At 33.7% G+C, this 15152-nt stretch overlaps 1 protein-coding gene across 2 annotated transcripts; it reads right to left on the bottom strand.

Moving 5' to 3' along the window:
- Nucleotides 1-393: 393 nt before the first annotated feature.
- Nucleotides 394-14122, bottom strand: LOC108483230 (uncharacterized). Of its 2 annotated transcripts, none has more exons than XM_017786512.2 (39): nt 13830-14122; nt 13217-13269; nt 12817-12916; nt 12495-12602; nt 12029-12145; nt 11570-11720; nt 11240-11487; nt 10907-11095; nt 10615-10691; nt 10414-10531; nt 10113-10196; nt 9239-9334; nt 9011-9112; nt 8447-8512; nt 8146-8241; nt 7934-8041; nt 7707-7820; nt 7417-7500; nt 6593-6721; nt 6209-6407; nt 5963-6106; nt 5730-5773; nt 5523-5606; nt 5337-5405; nt 5168-5244; nt 4201-4270; nt 3868-4017; nt 3301-3366; nt 3052-3196; nt 2835-2899; nt 2673-2738; nt 2278-2371; nt 2030-2066; nt 1740-1797; nt 1549-1659; nt 1366-1433; nt 1201-1267; nt 1038-1106; nt 394-908 (listed from the first exon to the last, which is right to left on the bottom strand). In XM_017786512.2, exons 1-39 carry the CDS (start codon nt 13881-13883, stop codon nt 822-824), a joined length of 3864 nt encoding a protein of 1287 aa, XP_017642001.1. In that variant the 5' UTR covers nt 13884-14122; the 3' UTR covers nt 394-821. The 2 variants fall into 2 exon arrangements, with proteins under 2 accessions (XP_017642001.1, XP_052885605.1); XM_053029645.1 differs by lacking the exon at nt 13830-14122 and adding an exon at nt 13532-13815.
- Between the last annotated feature and the right edge of the window lie 1030 nt (nt 14123-15152).

The following is a 15152-nucleotide window of genomic DNA, read 5'->3' on the forward strand; positions in this document are numbered from 1 at the left end:
TGTTAGATTTTGGGTTAGGTTTAATTTAGGTTTAGTTTTATTGGACCTGGCAAAATTTGAGCCATACACAAATGACATCTTAAAAGTGTAGCGTATAGTACACTGCACCATAAGAATATGTTTTTAATAAAGTTTTATATTGTAATGTTGTACACTATATAATACCGGCATGTTTTCAACTACCAATTACATAATTTTTCAAAAACTTTTTAATTTTTTTCTTTGTTGACCCTGCCCATAGATTATTTATTTTCTCTCTTCTATCAGCGAAAATTTTTATATTCTTTCACCTTTGTCTGATACACATCAGGATCTCATACCATGAGGTGAAAACAGAACATTATTTCCTTTGGATTTTGGGGTTCCCTATACGGCAAATGCCATGTGCAAGTGTTTCACCAAAAAGTTACTTCTTTGATCTTGTAGAAGAGAAATATGAAGTACCGGACAAATTTAAGTAACGAAAATTAAGAAAAAAAATTAAAGATTACATAGGACGAATACGGTGAACATGTCCGAAAAATAACAGAGATATAAATCTCACAACTCTATCCCAAGTATTAACTCTTAAATTAGATGAATCAGCTACCTTATAATATTGACAACAACAACGACAGCACCCAATATCTTTTTTCTATTACTTTCTTCTTTTTTTCCTTCTCTGAACAAACCTTTACATGTTGGGATGGGATGGGATGAGGACAACTATTCTCTTTTCCCCCCCTTTTTAAGCCTTTGCTCTGGTTGTACATGCAGTTTCTATATCAGACATGGTAAAACTCTCTACAAAAGGAGTTATGAACTGTGTGAAAGATTGTCAATTATGGCTGAGATGAAACCGAGGGTCGCTCATCTTGCTTCTCAACTCGTATACATCTTGACGGTGGACCGACCATGCTCAACACCACCTGAATAAAACATTTGGTCAATGCGTTTGCTTGGGAACTAAAGTTACTGCTTGGCTTTCTACATTATTTCATTTTACCCTCCATGAAAGAGGAAAAAAAAAACAAAAACAAAAACAAGGGAGGGCTTACCGGCAAAAATACAAGCCCGTGTAAGAAACCTAGAAGGACTAAAGCTAGGTACATCTGGAAGTAATAGACCTACAAAATCCAAAGGAAACAGGGTAATGGATTAAAATTTTACAGAAAAAATGAAAGGGTCACATAATTGAAAAGTCAATGAAGGAATAAATACCACAAAAACTTCCGTCTTTGAGAAGCAGAGTACCAGCACCCCTACTAGCTTTGTCAAAGTGATTCCACTGCAATAATTAAATCAGATAGTGACAGTTAATCAAGGGAAGACGGAGTGGAGTGTGGGTGGGGGGAGGGGGGATGCTTATAAGTTTAGAAACAGAACCTGAAGACAGAAGCTCCCATCGTTCCCAGAGCCTCCTTTACCCTTTCATTTCTATTCCCGCTGCTTACCTGCACAAGGAACTTGTAAGTTTATATCAGCAAAATTATGATGAATGTGGTAAAGATCCACACAACAAATCAGGAGGATGAACCAAGATTAAATGAAAAGCCGAATGATACTAACTGAAAATGCATGTGTTATATGCACGCAGAACTCAACAGCAATGCCCACTGACATAACAAGATTAACAACGGAGACCGCGTTGAGTTGAATTCCGAGAATTGCCATCACACCCTGAGGAGTTTAACTTTGTAAGAGTGTATAAGATAAGCAAATGGAAGAAGTTTTATGGTGACTGTCAGAGAATAGAATACCATAAGATCAACGAGAATCATTGCCAACACCAACAAAATGATCGCTGAGGTCCACAAACTATATTTGGGGGAAAATGCCAAGAGATTAGTAATAATTATACAGGTAAGTAAAATAAAGAAATATTATAGTTTCATCTCTCCAAAGGTTATCGATGACTTTAGCTCCAAGTTAAAAATCCTTTTGCTGATTTTAAATAGCTGAATCTATCATCTATCATCTACTTTAAAAAAAAAACGACTGATAATGACTTTGGTATAATAAGTCAAGGGACAAAATTAGGAAAGCTAACCTGCATGTAATAACTAAACAAACAATAAATACCGCACCTGCAAGCAATCAAACAGAAGAAAATAGAATTGACCATTAGAAATAACAACAAAATGACAAGCCATAGAATGCTGCGAAATAAAGACAGAACAAAATTAAATAAAATTTGAATCATTAATTTGTACCAGAAATGCCTTCAAAATAAATAATTTCAGGAAAAATGTGTATTAATTTATGACACTTTTGGGTAGGTTTCTGCAAATTACTAACCAATCGCAATTGCAAGGTTGATGAGAGCTGTCTTCCATATATCAAGGTATTGCTCAAAGAACATATAAAACACGGAATATGGGAAGATTTCCATCTGCACCAGAAAAATCAGTTTACAAACAGATATTATCTCATCACTAGCATACATTTAAATTTACAAATATATTCAAAACAAGAGACAGCTTGCATGAGAAGCTTAATAACTTCCCATTCGATGTTGGTTGAGGAGAATTAATGAGGACCATAAAGTTGTATGATAAAGACTAACAATTTTACCGTGCAACAGAAGAGCTAGATAAGGGTACCCAATTAAGCAGAAAAAAACATGTTTTTCTATTAAAGGACAAATATACAAACCAAAAATTTAAGACAGAATATTACAATTGAAATCTTACCTTTAAAGAATCTGAAACCCTTGATGCAAATTTTCGAGCAGCCCTCATTGAGTTAACATAATCAATCTAAAACAAGTGAAAGCCAATTAATGGTGCTGCTGCAATACAAAATAAAAAGGAAAATTACTTAACAATGACTGCCTAACTGAGTATTAGTTCTACCTGCTTATTGAGTGGTGTATGGTAGGTGCGGAATGATGATGCCTTAATGATACCACTTTCGTAGCCTGATAACAAAATGTAAAACCAGTGACTACCAAATCCAAATTAGAATATGTATCATTTACAGATTTTATCTCAAAGTGAAATAGGCAAGTGAAAATTGTCAACGAATGGTAAATTGGGTGCAATTGCAAAAGAAAGATCTATTCAAACAAACCTGTGAGTTCCACACTGCTAGTGTAAGCACCATGTCCGCCTTTTGAACAATCAGCAGAAGGCAAAGCATCAAGGAACCATGGAAGTTTATCCCTAAATTGGGCTGTAGAGGGACGATCATTATGTAAATCTGAGTGACGGAAGCACTGAAACATCACATAATTGTTAGTCACAAGAACTGCTTATTTTCATGATGACAAATATTACAGAAGTACCAAAATATCAGGCCGATTATAAGGGTTTATATTACCGTAGTGCAATCTTTGCACACTTCACTCAACCCACAAGCAGTGTCATTGGGAGAGCAACAAGGAGGCTGGAGGAAAGAAAATTTAATTTCAGTGAACCAAACCATATCCAATTACCATAAATGAAATTCTTGGAAAACCTAATTCTGGCAAGATATGAGAAACAGGATCGTGAACTCAGTGCTATCTTCTAAGAAATGACTACTGTTGAGCATAGCCAAGTATTAAGATACTAGATAGGGATATCTGGTTTTTCTGCTCAACAATGGAAGCACCATAACCAAAAGCCACTTAGCTGTAAAGCAATCCCCCACAGTAGATAAAAATTTTAGAACCAAATTTCCTTCAACCTATTATAGCAGTATAGTATTTTAAAGAAACATGTAATTTGAGGTTCAAGTGGTTATCTTTTCACAAGCAAAACACAAATCAGGCCCAGCAGATTAAGTCCAAGCTATTAGATAACATAATTTGGAAGGAACGACTCATTACTGGGGAATGAAATATTTTCAGCATATCACAGGAGGTGAATTAAATCTAACAAGTACCAAGAATAATAGGATAATAACCTGATCATCGGGGGGACAATAACTCCCATTAGTAAATTTCCGACAGCAACCAAATGCTTCTGGAGATAACCATACAAGAAAGTCATCAAGCCATGAAGCAGCTGGCTTAGCAATATAGCTTGATTCTGGTGTCAAGGATGCTCTAGCTATCTACAGAGGAAACAGGATAAAGCTGTCATATCAAACAAAGTCCATATAGCAACAACAGGAGGCAAGGTTTGTTGATAATCTTAAAAGCATAAACATTCTTTAAACTAAATAGAAAAGTGGTTTACTAAAAAAAATCTATATCGTGAATGAACACTCAAGAGAGAATATACCAAACAATTTTACCTCATTTAAAAGAGAGTCTGAGTTACATTGGCTGATGGAGCACAACTTATTTGTATCTATTGATTCTGAACTGAGGATAGAAAAGCATCAGCATGAAAAAGCATATTTATCAACAAAATCAATTAGATGAAAACTTGAATAACTCCATTTCTTTTTCTTGATGAGCAATGAAGATTCACATCTTGGACAGCAAGTTTCCACTTCTTAAATGATAACACCTTCTGTTATAGAAGGTAACAGAAGAATTCACATGGAGCTCTAATAGACTCAGCCTAAAATGGCAGTTTTCTGCCATTAGTAGTAAAACAAATTCCATCGTGTTCTTTTTCAGATGTTTATAATTATTCCAGATACAATTTAGACAAGAAAAATAGACGCTTTTTGAAGAGCCAATATTAAGCTATGTCGTTTATGGTATTGAAAATTCTCTACATGCAAGGTTCATCATGTTTGTGCGCAACGATACAAAAGTGAAAAAAAACCAATAATTGAAGCAGATGTTAATGTCTCTTATGCTTTGGACCAGGTAAGCATCCATTTAAGCAAACAGAAACAGTACCATGCAGTAAACTAAAGACAAAAAGAAACTAGAAGGTTAAAATATGTTGTTAGTCCCTGTACTAGTATAGAATTTGAGATTTAGTCCCTAAGGTTAAAAAATTCAATCCTCCTACTTTTTCAATTTAAAAACCCTAATCCAATCATTATCATCGTTTTTGATAGTTTCTGTCACAATTTGTCGATTTTTCATATTTATTTTCTGTCAATCATATGGCATGTCATATGAGGGTAGCTTAATCAAAATTCTAAGTTCACAAATTAACAGAAAATACTTACGATTTTAATGACTGGACTAAGATTTTTAAATAAAAAAAGTAGGTTTTAGTTTAACTCAGGGATTAAATCTCAAAATTTGTCAAAGGACTAACAGCATATTTTAACCAAACTAAAAATAACATGGAAATACCTATAATTATAGTTCTTCACAACAAAATACAGCGGTGGTCCAATTCTGAGATACTCTGAAACATTATTGAAATAGCCCTGCGGGATAAAATTCCCCAATTACTCAAGGATAAAAGAGGATATCATGCGATCCATTTCTCCATTCAGTTAAAAGGAAACAAAAATTCAACCTGCAGATACGAGTCTTGGGGAAGAACAATCTTTTGCTCCAAACCAGGCTCGATACGGGTGGACAGTGCCTACCAAATTTGCATGCATAAGAAGTTTACTTCAAGTCAAACAAAGAAGAAGTAGTAGTAGTAGTAGTAGTAGTAATAATAATAATAGATCAACTTGACAAAGTTAAAGCAACTTACAATGCTAGCCAATGCAAAAGCAACAAAAACAGCAACCACTATAATTTTCACCCCCCAAAGATTGAGAATGGGAGCATGTACCTCCTAAAAGTGAAAACAGACACAAATTAATAAGCAAAAGAAATGAATTATTTCAAGAAAAGGTAAATCACCTTGTTAACTGTTGACACCAAAAAATTACAAAAATTCTGAAGTAGAAACAATTACCTTCATATATCGAGCCAGTGGCCCAGGTTTTCTCCCACCAATGCCTAAAGTTTCATAAGCAATTCTGTAGTTAGGCTTCATGACAGTTTTACAATGAATGTGAAAGGGTTCGAAGTATTAAATAACTATGAAAACTACATCTAATATAAAATCAGTTCAAAGAATCAAGATCATCATAACAACTACACTACATGATTCATCAATCATACAACTCCAGTATCCACCAACTATACCTTTCTCAGATTCAGCATATGTTGATGATGCTTTTATACATGGAAAACAATCAACCCTTCTACCCTCGGCTCGCAAAAAGTCGAAAACTATCAGAGAAACAAAAGCAGTGACCTGCAGAAGGAAATCCAACAGAACAGCCAGTGCTGCAATAGAATGCACGAGTGCAAGAGGAATGACGTAAGCAACATGAAAGAAAAAAAAAAAAAATCTATTTTTATCACTATAAAATGGACAAATATGTAAACCTGCAAACATGGAGAAAACACGGCAGGCGGGCATAGGGATGAAACTTCCAACTGCAAACACAAAAACCTCAGATAGACTAGCAAGGGTTATGGATGGCCCCACTTCCACAAGTGCATTGCTTATCCTTCCTTCTAGAGGGAAGTCCAAAGGTTGCCGCTTAACAGAGTGCACCAATATGCACATATTATCCACACCAACCTGTTACAAGATAAAAAGAGTTCAGAAGGTGAGCTACGACAGAACTTGGCAATAGAGAGATAGAATTTGCCAGGCAAAATGCTTGATGTAATTGTAATATAAAAATCCTCCAAGTCAAAACACATGATAGTTACAAAATTAACATCATATGAATTTGAAATATGCTAAAGTAGGAGGGCACTTACTGCAAGAACAAGAAAAGGAATAACTTCCATTATGATTAGAGTAGATTTTACTCCAATAGCACTGAAAAATCCTACAGATCCAAGAACCGAGAGCATGACAAGCAGAACGCCAGAAAGGCCAAGCAATACCTGGAAGACAATCGGTACACATCATAGAAGATAAGTAACAAAAAAAATTTCAGACATTCATCCAACCCTAGCAGGGAGCTTTTTTGATCTTGTTAACCTAACTATTGCAGTCCTAGAATCAAAGGGATGCTTATTTATTGCTCCGTCCAAGCAGAACCTCCAAGTCATCAGATAAAGCATGACTTAGAAATCCTCAAAACCAAGAGAAACTCATTTATTTGATATAGATTCCTGAAAGCATAATTAGCCATACTCTGTTTAGGTAAAAAGATCGCCTAAAATAAGTTTCTGTAAATTGGAAACAACATATAAAAGAGGTCTAGAAAAAGTCATTCAAACGGTTGGATTCTAAAAATATAACCAATCTATCTCATTTTCTTTGTCCTTTCCTTCCTGAGATTATATCAAAATGTTTGTCCACCGGATAAAAAGTCTTTCTATTGTTGTTAAAAGAAATACTAATCAGGGGTAAACCTTCAAAAAGCTGTTCAGAGTGCATTTATGACTGTTAACCTTATGCAGTTAAATCTGTCCAGGCTCGAATTCTGTAGCACTTGATCAGATAAATTTCAGTACCCCTCAAAAGAAAAGCTTAAGCTAGAATACACACCCAAAAAGAGAACAGAAGGAGATAGGAAGAAGAATAATTCAAAAAAGAATATATTTTCCGTAAAGAAGAAACATGAATAAGATACCTTAGATGAAATGTAAAAGGAAGATAATCGAGGTGTATCACCCAAGGTCAGAGATATGTAAGCAAACATCACAAGATAGCTTATCTGCAATAATATAAGGCAGCAGGCACAAGAAAGCAGTCAGAGAAAATTTCCAAAGAAAAAAAAATCACATTTACAAGGTTAATAGTTTTATTCTAAAAGAAGCTAAAGGCAGGGTTGTTAGAGATTACATTAGTTACAAAAGTTAAGCTTCTATATACAGGACTCAGGTATCATGTTTTCAAGTCATAATAGAGACAAACACCTACCAATATGGTTATGGCATCTGCGGTGCTCTCTCTTTTCAACTCTTCCTCAATGGAGCTTTCCGAAGAAAAAGAAAATGTCAAATTTCTAGACCGAACCATAGGCAACAACTCATCCTGTTCCATAACATAGCATTGCATGTGAAACTGACTTATCTGAGAAATGGCAATACAAGGCAAGTGCAAGACAATAAAAAATCCTTGATATGATGCAAGTACAAGTACCAAACCTTTGCTAACTGAACAAAGGCCTTCTCCCAAGCAACTGCTTTTTGAGTTTCATTCCCTTCTTTGTCCAAAGCATTGTTTACCGGATAAGTTACTATAAATGCGGAAGCCTGTATGATAAAGAAAATCTTAGTTACCACATCCAATTATATTTTAAAGATCTTACATCCAATGATCTGACTGTATTGACAGATCAGGAAAGTAAAATTAGCACCTCAGTATAGTTGCTTCCAGAGAAACCTCCTAATACAGTGCTAGGATCTACTGGGGCTTTAAAAGCACTCATACATGATTCTGCAGAGGTATAATGCTGAAAGAATACATAGCATGTAAACATTAAAGGTCAACTCAGGTGACAAAAAAATAGAGTGAGACAAAACTAAAAGAATCAACAATTTAATTTTACCATCAAAATCTATAACTTAAACATGCCTTTTAATAGAGGCTGGTTAAGTAGAATCGTAAAGAAGGCAATTACCTTTAAACCAAATAAATAAAGAGGTATTAGGATATACCTGAAAACAATAGTTCACGTGTTCCAGTCGATCATCAGCATCATAACTTGGATCCATCTTGAAATACTATCAAGAGAAACATGATAAAATAAAAATAATAAAGAAAAAGGATCAGAAAGGAGAACTTATAAGGTGCTCTGGCAATTCAATGATGAGTTACTTGGTGCTGAAATATAAAACACAACAGAAAATGACAGATCATTATCTATTTCAGAGATAAGTCAAAAGTATAACACGAGAGTCAAAACACAGGCAGGTGGAAGAGCAGAAAACCAGGCTAAGTTCATGTCACATGCATGTAATTACAAAAGAAGCATGGATTGTCATAACTAACAAACTAATAAGACATAACATCAAAATGTTTTTCGCTTCTGAAATATGCATATAAAAGAGCAACTAAATTGTCCATATAAAGTAATATGAAGCATATTGCTTTTCTGCTGAGATTGAACAATTTATGATGATATCCAATTCATCAGTTCCACTTCCATACTTTTACATTTAAATTGCCAATTTATGATTCTATATGCTTCACTCATGCCAGATACAAGACAAGCACGGTACCTGTATAACACTTTGTGTGGCACAATCCTCCCCCATTGGCTTCATGCAAATATCTGTCAAAGATATCATTGAGCCAGAATAATTTGCCCGGATTCCATCAATCTGTTAAATAAACTAAAGGTGTTTAAGTAAGACCTTTTTAAGAGAACGTAAATGTACAAACAATTACAATTCAGGTCAGACTGTGTTATGTTAATCCAACCTGACAAATTAAAGTAGAACCAATACCTTCTTTTGAATTTCAAATAACAACTTAATATTTTCCTCAGTCACAATGCTGGGTGATTTACCATTCAAGGCATCTGGAATTGTTGCTAATATTAGCTGAAAAACATAGATAACATTAGTTATTCCAAAGTAATATGGTAAGACACATGCACCTGAAAAACAAAACCAATGCTCAATCAGATGAACATGAATTTAAACCATCAGTTCATATATAATCTCCCATTAGTGAAAAAAATAAAAGGAATGTGATAAAATGTTGCTATGAGGAAGAGAACTATACAATCAAAGTTGATTTAAATAAATAGGAAAAGGAGAGAGGAAAATATTATTATTTTTTTAAATGTGAAATGAGGGCTATTAGATATGGAAATTATATTGCACATTGCTAAATCCAATCCAATGAAGAGGAATTTAAACCAATGGTTCCCATAAAACATCTCATTAGAGAAGACAAGAAAAGAACGTGACAAAAATGTTGCTATGAGGAAGAGAATCATATAAACAAAGTTGATTTTAAAAATAGTTAAAAGGAGAGAGGAAAAGATAAAAAAAGATGTAGTGAGGGCTATTAAATATAGAAATGATATTGCAGGCAGATGGTAGAACCCTTAAGGAAACAGAAATATCCTATCCGAAAAAGAATTAGGAGGAATATTTTACTTTAAAGAAAAGATGTGAAAATGTAAAAGTTGAAAGTTGCAAAAGTATGCCATATAACAAGAAAATTTTACTTAGCAGACCTTGACCTCAGAATCATTCTATGATATTCACCCTCTTACCAGCAATCAACAATAGGTAACCGTTATTAAAGAAAACAATAGGGGAACCAGATAACATGGTTAATAAGGGAAAATAGAATAAAAAAGGCAAAAACCTGCTCAATTCTGTAAAAAGGAGCTAGGTTGCTGTCAAAAAACCGTTTCTCTTCCGCAGCTTTACTCCCAGGCCCTACCCATAGCTGACATTGTATTGATAACATATATTCAGATAAAAGAAAAGGTATGAAAAGAAGCATGTAATCAGAAGTATATCAAAATCAATCTCTGATCTCAAAATGCTTGACAGATAATCATAGGTGGTTATTTATAGTCCATAATGATGAGCAATGATGCACAACTATATAGAGGTTCAGTTTATATAAAGATACATCTAGCTATTCAGCGGTCAAATAATACCTTCTCTGGCCGTGTTTCCACCTTGAAACGGACTAGACCCAAGCAAAGTACAAGAACCATTCCCACTGACAAACTCAATACGAGGGTTGGATGTCTGGCAACCCATAGTCCATATTTCCTGAACATAAGTATGTAAGAACAAAATCACAGACCTGACCGTTGCTCAAGTAATGTAAGCTTATATGCATATAGAAAGTTAACCTGTAAAAATCTGACATGTATCCTTGCACAACAGAAAGTTGTACCCCAGTGCTACTTTGATTAGCATCCTCTAGCCTCTGAACAAAGAAAATCACGTGAGATTTAATAGGAAAAGCATATAACTAAACTAATAAAAAGAAGAAACAAAAAAACTGTGACATGGAAAGGATGTTAAATAAGAATTACAATTTTGTAAAGTTCTATGCCAAACATGAATGCAATAACCTAAAAAGGAATATCGACTGAGAAATAGAATGAGATCCAAGGTCAGCACAAAGTAAAAAAAAAGCACCTGCATGGGGAGATTGTCAGCTTTTTGCCTACTAAGAGAATGAGATTCACCACCCTCAGCTGCATCTGTAAATGGTTTCATTCTAAACGACCGGCTTCTTTTTCTTGTCCGGTGAAACACACCCCATCCGAAGAACATAGAAACCAATACAATATAAAGGATGGCTAAAGCTAAATCAACACATTTGGCCTGCAGATTTTCAACATAGATACTTTATTAGAAAAACCTGTATTATAGCTCAAATTAGGAAACCAACTGCGCTTTCATATGAATTAAGGAATTCTCATTCGGCAAAATAGACAAAAATTAGATAATACAAAAGTAATCCCTCACCTTAAGAGATCCAATTTGAACTGAACATGTAGCCCCTTTATTGGAAGTAGATATAGCTGTATTAGAACAGGCAGGAGATGAAGGACAATCACCACAAGAACAGCCCAGTGAAACATCTCTACATGAATATGTAGATACATTCATAGGCTTCATCCCAGATGATTCAGGAACAGTTGGCAGGAACTGAATGGCATATGGTGAACCTGGCATGTTGTTCGGCGCTCGCCTACCAATGAAAGCAAACCACTCTGCCAGAACCAATCAAGTGGATACAGATACTGAGACATGACATACAAGTCTCACAATATGAACTTGTAACTATCACCTCACCTTTAAAATTTTTAGCACCAGCACCAATAAATTCCAAAGCACGAGTATTCATGGTACCAAACTTGACATCCTTGCAAGATTCATACAACCCCTCACCAAAATCATCAGTTATGAAAAAGTCAATTCCGTCCACAGTCGAATTATTTTTTATCTGCAAAGAGAATAAGATATATAAAGTAATTTATCATCTTTGATATAAAAAATGTATCCATAAAGAAGTGCATGGCCATCTGTTTAAATAAGCTTACTCTAAGACATTGTGTATGATAGCAGTGAATTCAGATTTTCACCCATAAAATAATGTTTGAAACTACAATATGATAAAAGATATCGTTGCCAAGTTCATATTGGTCAATGACATTGCCAAGTTTTTAGAAGGCATACACCAAGCCACAATCATATGACAAGATATCAAGTTTTCTTAGAACATGATCATGAGGATTAGTTGAGATCCCTGACCTTGGATATAGAAGTCACATTGATGAACAAACTTTGATTTGGGGAGCATGTGAGCTCACAGAACAGATTCAAAAAGTTTCTCAAGCAAGCTGGACAGCCTACAAGAAGAGGAATTGCCTGCAATAATGCACAAAGGAACTAAATAATGTTATGAAATGATGAAATTTAGGAGTATGCAATCGACTACCTCCAATCGATCAAAACCGACCGTGATGCTCAAATGGAATTCATTGTTTAAAATAGATTTTATGCTTCCAGGTCAGACACAAATTTTATACTTCGGATCAAACTAGAAAGGCAAAGATTAGTAGAAACGTTAAACCATGCCAAATAACAATCTAATGACATCAAATGCCACATAAGCGAAGCAGTAGTCATCAACTCGCCCTCGGAAATAGATGTCTAATAATGCAAGTCAGCATACCAACAACGGTAGAGTAAAGCAAAGCAGAGCGATAAATCTTACCTGCTGGACTTGACTCCGTAGTGTGTCAAATTGAGCTTCTGTACAACAAACGTTTCCAGTAATTGTGGGGCACAAACTTTGAATCTTTGACGAAAGTAACTCATCAGGCTGAGAGGCGTAATAAGATGTAAACGTCAAATAATTACAGTTATATTTTGTAACAGGTTTTTCCAAAGTTCTTCAAAACAAAAAATAAAACCAAAAAAAAGAAGATTCTTGTGCAAATTGGCCCATGGAATATAGTTCATATCTTGCGAGACAGTCAACTGCTATTAACCATAATTAGTACAAAATTTAAATAAGACAGTAATGAGCAACTAACCTTTACTGCTGGAGAACCATAAGGACAGTTCACTACTTTGCGATCACTTCGCTCTCCACAAATGTCATACATTGCACAATATCCTTCAGAATGTCTCTGCCTACACATATCAAACACAAACACGAAAAAAAAAAAAATAATGATAATTTACCAATTAAAATTTTCAAACAAGATTAAGAAAAACATTTGTCATTAGTTATTGTATAGATTGTTAGAAAGCGCAAATTTAACCACGAATTGTTGGGGCTATTATTTTACAGGAGAAGATAATAGCACTAGAAACGTACGACACTCGCGTTACAATGACAGCTCAGAAAAATAAATTTGAGCTGTATTGAATTTTATTATTTTCTATTTTGTAACAAACTTAGCAGAGGTAAGCATGAATAAAAAGTCTTACCTTCGTTCATCATTGCTCGTCTGTGCAACGGCCACTTGTACAATTACTAAAACCTGCAAATAAAAAAAAACGGCAAATTCAGTTGAAATTAACGAGGACAATTGAATCTTTTTTCTTTTTGCTAAAACTTTCGCTAAATTGAAATGCCAAAACGAAAGAAAGAAAAAGATCTGCTCATGACCCCGTTAGCTAACAATTAGATGCGACTTATTTTGTTTTTTTTTTTCCCCATTTTTTATGGAAGATTATGACCAAAGAAACAACAAATAATTTAAGATTCTGTTTCTGATAGAAACAGAGGAGGCAAAATATAACTTGAATTCAGCATTTCAAGCTTCGATTTCATTTTGAAAACTGAAGGAGAAAAAAAACTTGATCAAGTGAAGTATTGACAAGCTTTGACCGAAAATAAGAAGCACAAAATCTGATTGTAGATCTCTCAGAGTTCAATCAAGAGTCCAAAAAGGAAAGACAATGACACATATTTTCCCGTGAAAAAAAGAGATAAAAATTAAACTCCAAAAAGAAGTCAGAATTGAACAGAAAAGAAAAGAAAAAAGAAAGTAAAATTGGAACAGTGGAAGCAGAGGATGAAAGCGACGGAAGCGCTCGCCTGAAACAAAGCAATGGATAAAAGAAATCCAGTTTTTCGGCGAGAGAAGTCCATGTCTTTTCCCTGCAAAATTGCAGCTTTGGTAGTTTGAGAGAGGAAAGCAGATTTTATTTAGAAAGAAAACTGGTGAAGCCGTTTTGTGGAGTGAAGGCATGAGGGAGTGAAGGAGGGAGGGAGTGAAAAAAGGAAAACTATATTTATAGCTACTTCGGAGCCAGAAAAATACTCGTTCACACCTGCCAACCTTACGCTTTTCAAGAGGAATTTAATTTAAATTGTTTCTCCTACAATTTTAAGGTAAATAATAATAATAATAATAATAATAATAATAATGAAATCCTTGGCACGGATTTATGATTGAGGACACGTATTCATGCTATTTACGATAACACCCTCGCTTTCGGTTGGCTTCATTTGGTATTTGCGTGGTTTGGTTGGTTTCACTTTGTAAAAAGTTATTTTAATTATATCACTAACTGTGGTAAACATATTTTCGATATTTTCTATATTAAAATATTTCCTAATCGAGTTAGTATTAATTATGGTGAAATTATGTTATATATTTTATAAAAGTTAATATATATTTTTATTATATTAATTTTTATTTTTATAATTTTAAAATAATTAAGTTAAAATTTTATTATTTTTGAGTGTGTAACCTAGAAACTACTTGCCTCCTCCTTTTGTCCCTAAACTTAATCTAAAAATTAACCGTTATAAGGTATGTATTGATAATTAAAATAATATTAAGATTTAAATCAAAATAAATATAAATAAAGCCCATAAATAATAAAATTTAAACTAAAATAATATTTAGACTAAAATCTACTCTTAATAGACAGTTAAAAGTTTTTCATGGGTCAAGTTTGGGTCAGTCTAAATACGATATTAATATATTTTATATTTATCTAAGCCCGGTTCAATTTAAAAATATGAGTTTAAAATTTTGCTCAAACCCGTCTATATTTACAAAAGACTAACCCAAGTCCATTTAGGCATGCCCATTTATTTTAAAATTTTTAAAAAAATATATTTATATTATATTATTTTAATATTTAATAATTTTTATATTTTTATTTATTGAAATCTTTTATATAATCATTTTAACATTATTTTAATATTTGTATTACAAGTAGTATTATATATTTAGTAATTAGTATAGATTTACTTTTTATTATGTTCTAAATTATATAATATATGGAAATAATATAACATAAAATATTATAACCTTAAAATGAATCGGTTAATGCCTTAAATGTTCAAACTCGAGCTTAAATTATATTTTAAACGAACTTAATTTTTTAATTCAAGTCTATTTTCCGA

Source organism: Gossypium arboreum, chromosome 1 (genome assembly GCF_025698485.1).
Source record: "Gossypium arboreum isolate Shixiya-1 chromosome 1, ASM2569848v2, whole genome shotgun sequence".
Lineage (NCBI taxonomy): Eukaryota > Viridiplantae > Streptophyta > Magnoliopsida > Malvales > Malvaceae > Gossypium > Gossypium arboreum.